General features: G+C 34.2%; 2 protein-coding genes across 4 annotated transcripts in view; one reads left to right on the top strand and one right to left on the bottom strand.

Annotated features, from left to right (window-relative positions):
* Positions 1–628: 628 nt before the first annotated feature.
* On the bottom strand, positions 629–3,801 carry LOC108692979 (methyltransferase-like protein 22). Of its 2 annotated transcripts, none has more exons than XM_018201582.1 (6): positions 3,464–3,801; positions 2,167–2,239; positions 1,931–2,062; positions 1,682–1,867; positions 1,449–1,616; positions 629–1,369 (listed from the first exon to the last, which is right to left on the bottom strand). In XM_018201582.1, exons 1-6 carry the CDS (start codon positions 3,590–3,592, stop codon positions 1,071–1,073), a joined length of 987 nt encoding a protein of 328 aa, XP_018057071.1. In that variant the 5' UTR covers positions 3,593–3,801; the 3' UTR covers positions 629–1,070. The 2 variants fall into 2 exon arrangements, with proteins under 2 accessions (XP_018057071.1, XP_018057072.1); XM_018201583.1 differs by lacking the exon at positions 3,464–3,801 and adding an exon at positions 2,338–2,724.
* Positions 3,802–4,472: 671 nt separating this feature from the next.
* Positions 4,473–10,013, top strand: part of LOC108692978 (protein disulfide-isomerase) — a 7,950-nt gene continuing 2,409 nt past the window's right edge. The window contains exons 1-8 of one of the 2 annotated variants that reach the window (XM_018201580.1): positions 4,490–4,902; positions 7,193–7,524; positions 7,693–7,830; positions 7,932–8,162; positions 8,259–8,630; positions 8,727–8,855; positions 8,941–9,027; positions 9,184–9,779. In XM_018201580.1, coding sequence (XP_018057069.1) covers positions 4,755–4,902; positions 7,193–7,524; positions 7,693–7,830; positions 7,932–8,162; positions 8,259–8,630; positions 8,727–8,855; positions 8,941–9,027; positions 9,184–9,234 — 1,488 coding nt within the window. In that variant the 5' untranslated portion in view covers positions 4,490–4,754 and the 3' untranslated portion in view covers positions 9,235–9,779. Of the gene's footprint in view, positions 4,903–7,192; positions 7,525–7,692; positions 7,831–7,931; positions 8,163–8,258; positions 8,631–8,726; positions 8,856–8,940; positions 9,028–9,183; positions 9,780–10,013 lie in introns of those variants that run through there. The other variant, XM_018201581.1, reaches the window with a different exon arrangement.

Raw genomic sequence — 10,013 nt, 5'->3', positions numbered from 1 at the left:
TAATAATTATATATACATATATGTATATATAATAATTATGTATATAATACATAATATATATGCACACAGACATACACGTACATAAAAAAATATAAAAAAATCTGTGAGGCTGTAAATTATACTTTACATTTTCTACATCGAGACGGATCGGTAGAGTGAAAGTGCCTTTTACCAAACCAAGCGCAGGCCTGAATTCGCAGAGCGAGGGTCGACGATACTTAAGAAATAATAATAGTTATTCATAATAATCGTTATTCCTAAATTCATGAAATCATCTCAGTTCGATTATAATTAATGAGATTAATCATTCGACTCATTCTTTAGTGATCGTCGTTTTTTCGCGAGCGATTCAGACCTCTAGTATATCATATTAGAAATGTTATGACTTTGCGTGTAACATATACAACTTCTACTGCCGTGGTCGTTCGAAGAAGCGCTTACATTCCTATATACATATTGTCTTCTTTATATTGTAGGTAGTCTAATGAAATTTTTTAATCTTAGGACATGCCGCCGGAGCATTTAAGTTCAACGGAATTATCGTTCTCTTCGAGCGACTTCCAATTCACTGTCCAATAATATTATCCATGGTAGGTTGTAAATAGGGAATTAAATGACGAAATAAATATGTGGACGTGAGAAATGTATATTATATAGTCATTTTTATCACACACTCCGAATATCTATGTTTTTTCCTTTTATTAATCCTTAGATTATCGTTTCTTATTCGTTATGTAAAATGATCTAAGGATTAAAAGAATGATTTCGAAATTTTTTAGCTTAAATTAAATCATGTTCAAAAATTGTGCTAAATTTTTACCGTTTGTTTCGTATTATGTATTGACAAACGTACATGTTCATTAAACAATCTTGTTTTAAATATATAATTATTTTTTACAACTTACATTAATTGTGATACTATATTTTGTTAAATATGCATAGAGATCTTGTTCTTAATATGGCAAGTTCTCTTTCTCTTTAGAATATTGTCATACTTTATGATAATTATGATAACATATTACATGTTATCGTAATATATTATTTGCGTATCTAATTGAAAAAACTATTCGTTATGTATGTGCAACAGATCTTGTATTGTTCTGTATCTTCATTAAAACCAAATGTTTGACTCTATCATATTTGAAGTAGCGTGGGAAGTCTATATTAATGTAATCTACAGACCAATTCATTTTGTACTTTTCGACGCAACGTAAAAATTCTTCGTACATTGGAGCAATGGTATCCAAATCGGCGACAGTGAAAACATATCTTTTCTCGAGAGCAATGTAAATTATCTTTTTCTTTTTCGTATATAGAAGTTTCGTCAATGTGCGGACAAATCCATCCGTGATTTTGTCATCGTATATCACTATAAATAAAAAAAAGAGATAATCACATTTCTTATATATCTATTTTACATTGTTGAAATATACAATTATTAAGTTTACCGTCTGCAGCCAATACAATATTTGCGCTTTGCAATTTCTCCTCCAACTTTTTCGGCCATTCTAAGTTTAAAAAATTCACTTCCTCGATATGAAAACCGGATCTAACGTACATATAATTCCTCAGAAAATTTCGTTCAATTAGATTTAGTATATCACCTACATTGATATCTGGAATATTTGAACAAATATGTTTGAAATTTTCAACAGACGGGTTTTAACAGTATTTTCATTACCGGTGCAAATGACTTCCTTAGCTAAGTAACTCGCTACGATGCTGGTTAGACCAACCCCAGATCCTAATTCTAGAATTATTTGATTTCTAAACAAATCCTGATGCGATAGAATGTAGTCGGCTAACAAGAAAGCGGCTCTCCATACTTGTAAACCGACTAAATTGAGCTCTGTAGATACACTATGCTCTGTAAATACAATTTACTGAATATGTTTATACACACGAGAATACACGATAATTGATTCTGTACCTATTAGAATTACTCCTTCTTTGTCTCTATCTACATCTAGATCATCGTCACTGTCATAATTTAGCGTCTCAGCTGTGGCTTCTGCCTCAATCATGTAAGATGGGCATTTAAAAGTGAATTCAGTCATCGCATCTGAAACCAATTGTTGAACGTTAGGAGTTTAACGAATAATTGGATGATAAAAATAATGCTTTAAGCATTTTTTATCATCCAATTATTCGTTAAACATAACTTACTGCCATTGTCAAGCTCCTCAGAGATTTGATCATTTTCTGTGTATATTTCTGATGTTACTTTATGCATCGCCGTCTTAGCAAACAAAAAAATCAACGTTAATCAACTTTTTTTTTATTTCTTTTTAAATTGATGATCAGTAGATATTATGTAATTATTAATTATCGTATTACGGGTTATTTATATAGGCCATCAAACAGTTTCATTATTAATTTATCGATATTTAATATATGTACAGAGTAGATGATATAATAGCTCATTATATTTCACTCATAACTAATTCGTACTAATTCGTTTGCAATATAGATATATTAATGATAAAAATTCGGTGAAGCATCTCTCGAGTCGGGGATTAACGCGCGTAAATAAATCGACTTCGTGCTGCGACGCTCACGACACGATAATGAAGCGCGTCGTGACTGACCAATATTATAGCCTCGTGACTGCATTTATTTCGGGAATTTGTGTCTTAACACGACAATTATATAATCCATAATCTTATACTATCACGTTGCTCTGTATTATTACTATATTGAGTAATCTACATTCAATCTTCAAAGTTAAATTACACTGTTTAAAAAAATCTTGTTTTGCTCAATTTACAATAATTTTTTGATTGTAGAGTTTTATTGTTCGAAGACAAAAGATACGCATTTTATAGTGACAATAAAATGTATCGATAACAATAAATATTTATACGAGAATAAAATTTTTATCAATTTTCATGCGCTCATGCTTTTATTACCACATCTGTTGTTTCAAAAAGATTATATTTTATTGTAATTTATAAGGAATAATCACCTGATTTTTTTGTACTTCAACAGCAAGAAAATAAAGCTCATCTATAGTAATTTTTCCTTGCTGATTGAGAATCTACACTTTACTTTTTAAAAAATATTGAATCTATATCTATACACATAATGATCTCAAATGCTAGTGTTACTTATATTTTCTGCATATTTTTCTTTATAATTTTTGTTTTCTCTTCACCAAAATATATATCTTTTTAAATGCAAAAATTTTATGGATTTAGACTAAATCTATACTAATAATTTGTAGAATGATTAATATGTATTATATAATTAATAATAACTTTTGGGATGTAAAAACATCTCAGGTGATTGTCTACTTAGAAAAACTAGATAATTATTTTCAAATCAATCACTTCCATTTAAAGAAAACGTAATGAATCTCAACGTATATTCTTGAGAATCACAAAGAGAATCATAAATAAAAAGAAAAAAATATTATACTATTATCAATTGTTTTATGAATCTTAAAAAGACTTAATTGTTACACCTTGGAACGCGTTTTGGTGGACAATCGTTGCGTCGCGCGTCGTTTCCTCAACGATGTGATCTCAATCTCCGCCTTCCTCGTGGCATTTTCGTCAGCTGGGCCTGTCATTTTGCCATTTACTTCAACCATACGATTGCACGAACGTTAACAGATTGTGGTTATGACTTTTTAATTCGATCAAATCGAGATCGGAGTCATTTGAATTTAATCTGTTTGCCTTTATGATGTCTATAGATCTTGCGGACTTTAAAATCTAGCCCATTTGTCTCTCCTGACTTCGACCGCATTATCCAGCATCGTTAAATCGTTAAATCGCCAATATCGCTTTACTATACGGCGCCATTGCGACGCCACGTGATTTTGACAGCCAAGTGCCGTCGATAAAACACTACGTACTGGAGCTTTTTCAAAACTCCATTATCCATTTGTTGAATATCAAATTGCTCAAACAATATATCTGAATTAATCAATGCAAGAATAAATAAAGAAAATATAAAAATCGAACTGACTTTCGTCCTATTCGATTATATCTGTCCGAGAAATTACTTTCGAGTTAATCGTCGAACGGTAATTCATGGCGATAACCGCGGCTGATTTCGACCAAGGTCAAATCGTGTTTTCGTAAAAAAAAAAACGCGATTTCGTTGCTATTTTAATCTGTCAACGATTACTTCTGTTACTGATTTGCGAGCTTAACGTTTATATCGTCCATATCGTCCATCGGGAGGTCAATTGTACATCTCGAAATGAGATAAAATAAATTATAAAAGTGAATGAATTTATTGGAATATTTATAATTTTATTGATCAATATTTAATGAATTTGCTCGCTTTTGTCATTTTTATCTCGTTTCAAGGTGGTCATACAATTAATTAAGTTAAATCGAGAACTAATTGGGATTGAAATCTCGCGACCGGCGCGGCAGTGGGTAATGCCCATCGCGGTCGGAGTCAGGTCGGAGTGATGACGCACGAGTGGCCGCGGATGCCGGGGGAGGCAGCCAATCAGCGATCCCCACGATGAGGACGATGCCACGCGTATGAGACCGCGGAGCCAACGCGAGACGAGACTCGAGAACCTCAGCCTCCAACCAACCCACCGACGCAGCGTCGCGCTCGCTCATTCATCGCGCGTTCTCCTCGCGGACGGTGGTGTCTTCCCGGTTTCTTTTGTCCTTGTCCCCGACGACGTCTTCGTCTCAGCGAGGCAGGTCGCGCTTCGACGCGCAGGAAACGCGAAGGAAAGAGAGAAAGACAGACAAAAGAAAAGAAAGTGAGGTATTCGGATCGTCATGAAAGTCGATGTATTCTGTTTGGCGGCACTCTGCCTGGTCGCGATCTCTCTCGCCAAGATCGAAGTCGAGGATGGGGTCCTTGTGGTCACCAAGGACAACTTCGACAGCGTCATTCAGGACAACGATTACGTGCTTTTAGAGTTTTGTGAGTATGATATGTACATCTGCTGCGCTCTTCGGTTGTATTCAGAACTTAATTTGTACCGGATGGGTATCATTCTGGTTCGGGTATCATTTTCCTTGTTTAACATTCGATGAAGAAAGATAAGATAATACCCGGATGAAGTTCTTCTGAATGTAACCCGATCTCCTTGGAGCGCGTTCTGAATGTGAATCGCGAATTCGCGTGCGCTCACCGAATTCGTATGCTTTGTATCTGTTGCTTTTCCGTGGAGGAATTTAATTACACCCTCGCGCCTGCACTTTCTGTACTCGCGACCGGAGATGATTGAAGAACATCGGAAAGTGAAGGAGGCTGGAAGAGGCAAAGTTGATGGGAACGTCGAGGAAGATGAATCCACGTCAGAAATATTGATACCGTGCGATTTACCGACTCGCTCGCAGATTCGCCGGTTCTGCCAGATGCGAATCCCGTACACGTCATCACTCGAGTATTCTCGAGGACAGTGATGGGGGACCGGTTAGTGACATGCGACTTTTCAGCGATGATCATCCCTCGACCGAAATACTCCATCTTTTTCTTCTTCTAAATCTTTTTTGGAATTCCATCAGTTTCTTTTCGCAATCTCTTTCTCCCCTCCTTCTGCTTTTCTCAGCGTTTGATGGAGAAATCTATGGAAATCGGTCACAAGGAAAAAAAAAATTGCAAAAAATGCCGAGAAGATCCATGTTTGGACGACGTGCGTCTTCGAGACGGTCGTCTATATTTATTTATCGATATTTCATCGCGTCCTTCAGTCGTCTCCTCGCAGCCTCTGTTTCTAACATTTTTCTCTCCGTTGATCTTTCTGTATCTCCTCATTCCACGCATTCATCGAGAGCTCGAGTGCAGGAAGTGCAGCTGTAAAGACGGTTCTAATTTCTTGGCTTTTTTTTTACCGTTATACATGATCATATATGTCTTGCAAATCGTCTGACAATTATGAGATGAATGTAACGTCACGTTATGATAATGGTGTTGATGAGGATAATGGTGTTGATGAGGATAATGACGGATGTAACGGACATATTGTATATTTATACAGACGTAGCATTCGTAAATGATACAAATTCGACGCATTAACGGAAAGAATTAATTGCTTTCTCTTATCAAAGTTCGATACGCTGATTATCAATTTTAGATCGCTATCTACCACTTTGACTTCAAAACAAAACGACCATATGGTATCCCAATAATTTCATGTTAACGAGGAAATGTTTAGAACATTTTGAGAATACGATTTAAATTTTTGAAATAAAGCAGCATTAGATGATTCTCTGATATTTTTCTTTTTTTTTTATATTTTATTTTTTAGAACTGAACAATTTTGATTCCTTCAAAATCCATGAATCTTAATATATCTTACTCTCCGATATAAAGTCACAGAATGATTTTTAGATTTAACTTATCAATCATGAGGAAATGTAAATTTGAAAAATTAAATTTTGTAATATTGAAATAGAAATTGCAATTGGATGATTATATATATATCTCTTATATGCCAATAAGTACTTCCAAGTTGTAATAAACATTTATATTTGTAAGATTTAAAAATATTAATAGACACCAAGATTTTGACTGAGCTTTCTTCGCTTATTCTCAGTCAAAATATTTGCAATTTGCTGTTGAATTTGATCAAAATGTTCATCAAATTAACATTAACTATATCCATATTAAGTTTGTATATCCATATTAAGTTTTGCTGAACACAAATCGAGCAAAACTTTAGTTTGGTTTTGATCGGTTCCTTAATTTCTTATCTGATAATTTATCAGATTGTTAGTAAGCTTTGTATAATTTTACCTTCAATTTATTTTGTTATATTTTGTTAGCAAATTTATTGTATATTTTTCTACCAATTTCATAAAATATAACAAAATTTGCATTGAATTTGGTGCCTTTTTGTCGACAACTTTGTAGTAAGTGTTTGATAACATTTTTTTGTTCAACATACGAGGCTAATTAGATTTGTGTTAAGCATTTAGGTAATTATTTATATAATTATCTAAATTACATGTAATTTAGCTGAGGTATATTTATCGAGGTACACAATGTCACCATTATTGGATTCTTTAAGGCTAAAATATAATTATAATCATCCTTTCTTACGTTCCTTGTGTCATGACAATAATTTTCTACTTTTATCTACTAATAGTTCACATTTTAAACTATTATTAGCATATAACGACTTTATAATAATCAGGAATACTAAAAAATAATCACTTATAATCACTTACCTATTTATATACATATATAACATGTATATTTCTTGTAGATGCCCCGTGGTGTGGACATTGTAAAGCACTGGCACCCGAGTATGCTAAAGCGGCAAAGAAATTAGAGGAAACTAATTCACCAATCAAATTGGGCAAAATAGATGCGACAGTCGAATCGGCACTCACTGAGAAACACTTAGTAAGAGGATACCCTACTCTTAAGTTTTACCGTAAAGGAATCCAGATCGACTACACCGGTGGCCGTCAGGCTGACGAAATTGTGAACTGGCTGCTCAAGAAAACTGGTCCTCCTGCTAAAGATTTGACCACGGTTGATGAAGCTAAAGCATTTATCGAGGCACACAAAGTCGCCATTGTTGGATTCTTTAAGGTACAATCGCAATCTTTCTTTTTGTGATCCTTTTCTCACGCCAATAATTTTATATTTTTTATCTACTAATACTGAATATCTTTCATTTTTATAAATTATTATAATAATTAGGAGTAATCTGTTGCAACAGCCTTACCTGTTTATATACATATATAACGACTTTATTAGGACGTTACAAGTGATGCCGCCAAGATATTCTTGGAAGTTGGTAGCATAGTAGATGATCATGTGTTTGGTATTACAAGCGCCGACGAAGTGTTCAGCGAATACGGAATTGAAGATGGAAAGATCGTGCTATTTAAGAAGGTATGTCTATACCAATGCATTCTATAAAACAATACGAATCAAATAAATTTCTATTTTTTGAAATCGTAATCTCAAATCTGATTAATCCGTATTATTTGTAGTTTGATGAAGGTAAAGCCGTCTTTGATGGAGAGTATACGACTACAGCTGTACAGAATTTCATTTCCGTATTTTCGTTACCTTTGGTTGTCGAATTCAACCAGGATACGGCGCAGAAGATCTTCAGTGGAGATATCAAGAGCCATTTGTTGCTTTTCCTCAGTAAAGAAGCCGGTCACTTTGAAAAATATATCGAAGGAATTCAAGAGCCAGCGAAGAAATACCGTAGCGAGGTATGAAAGTTTATGCATCACTCATCTCACTATATTATTTAAAAAAATGATATAATACTTCAAATCGATATAATATTTCAAATTATCTATGCATAGGTTTTATTTGTGACAATCAATTGTGATGAAACCGATCACGAACGAATTCTGGAGTTCTTCGGTTTGAAAAAAGATGATGTGCCCGCTATGCGGCTTATCAAGCTTGAACAGGATATGGCTAAGTACAAGCCTGATAAACCAGAGATAACCACCGAGAATGTCCTGGAATTTGTCACTGCTTTCGTAGAGGGCAAACTGAAACGACATCTGCTTACCCAAGACTTGCCGGAGGACTGGGACAAGAACCCGGTTAAGATTCTTGTCGGCACAAACTTCCACGAGATTGCCTTTGACAAGAAAAAGGATGTTTTTGTTGAATTCTACGCTCCTTGGTGCGGTCATTGTCAGCAATTAGCGCCCATTTATGACCAAGTATATTGGAATTTTAACTATAATAGATATAGATAATACAAGTAATTTTGTTAATTGTCAAGTAATTTTGTTAATCGTCAAACATGTTAATTTTAGCTTGGCGAAAAATACAAGGACAACGATAAATTGGTCATCGCAAAAATGGATGCCACTGCTAATGAGTTGGAGGATATAAAGGTTCTGAACTTCCCTACGCTGACACTCTATAAGAAAGAGACGAATGAGGTACGAACCTTTCGTACATCCATTCCTCAACCTTATATTTACGCTGGAAATGTATTTATTTTGATAACTTATTTTGTTGCTGTAGGCTGTGGAATATAACGGAGAGAGGACGCTTGAAGGTCTTTCCAAATTTATTGAAAGCGGTGGCGCGTATGGCGAAGCTGCAGAAGAGGTATGTTAAGGAATTATTTTTAATTGAAAAGGATTATAAAAGGAATACAAAAATTTTTTGCTAAAAAAATAATAAATTATGTTCAGAATATCTTTTAGAATTTTATGAGGCATAATCTTATATTACAATTATTCTTCATTATTTATTTCGTCACAGGCTCAGGAAGAAGATGAGGACGATGATGTGCCAAGGAAGGACGAGCTGTAAACGCACATAATCATTATTATAAGAAGTAAAATCAACATTGACTCGTCTGTTGTATTTCCTGCATCCAGTCAATGAACTTTACAATTTTCCGCTTTACAGAAATATTTCATTTCTTATAAAGATAAAAAATATTGATGATTCATCCTCACACATTTGTTACTTTAGGAATTAAGTTTAGGTAAATCGCAGTGTACAATTTGTAATTAAGAATTTGATTCACTGTTTTTCACAGGGTTATCGTCACAACTAATAGCTCAAATGGCGTACTTCCGTGATATGTAGACTTTACTTTATCTTGATAGTAAAATACAAATTACGCAAACAAAGATTTATAAGAGTTTACAATATATTTGAGGTGTTTAATGTGCGCAATAATAACATAAATATTATTCGTATCTTTATATGGTTATGCCATTTGTGTTGTATGCATGTTGACTTTACGTGACTTTCTGCCCTCTGAAAACTGTGACGTTATCATAGTTTCGCGCTTTTATTATTCCATAGTGTGGAATGTGGGACGAGAAGATAAATTATTAATCTAAAAACGTCTTGAAGTCACTTTTTATTTTTATAAAGATTATTTTATCGACAGATGTCTACATGATTCGTTGTTCGTTGCGGCGCGCAAGCGGAAACGAATCTTCGAGTGCTCTATGAGAGCTAGTTTATAAACACATTTCCAATTTATAGCATTTAAAATTATCATGAAGAGTGATGGTTTTAGAGATATTAGTTAGGATAGGCAGCCGTTTCAATGTTCTCCTAGTTTCAATTGACTG

Source organism: Atta colombica, unplaced genomic scaffold (genome assembly GCF_001594045.1).
Source record: "Atta colombica isolate Treedump-2 unplaced genomic scaffold, Acol1.0 scaffold83, whole genome shotgun sequence".
Taxonomy (NCBI): domain Eukaryota; kingdom Metazoa; phylum Arthropoda; class Insecta; order Hymenoptera; family Formicidae; genus Atta; species Atta colombica.
This window is presented reverse-complemented; position numbering and strand designations above follow the sequence as displayed.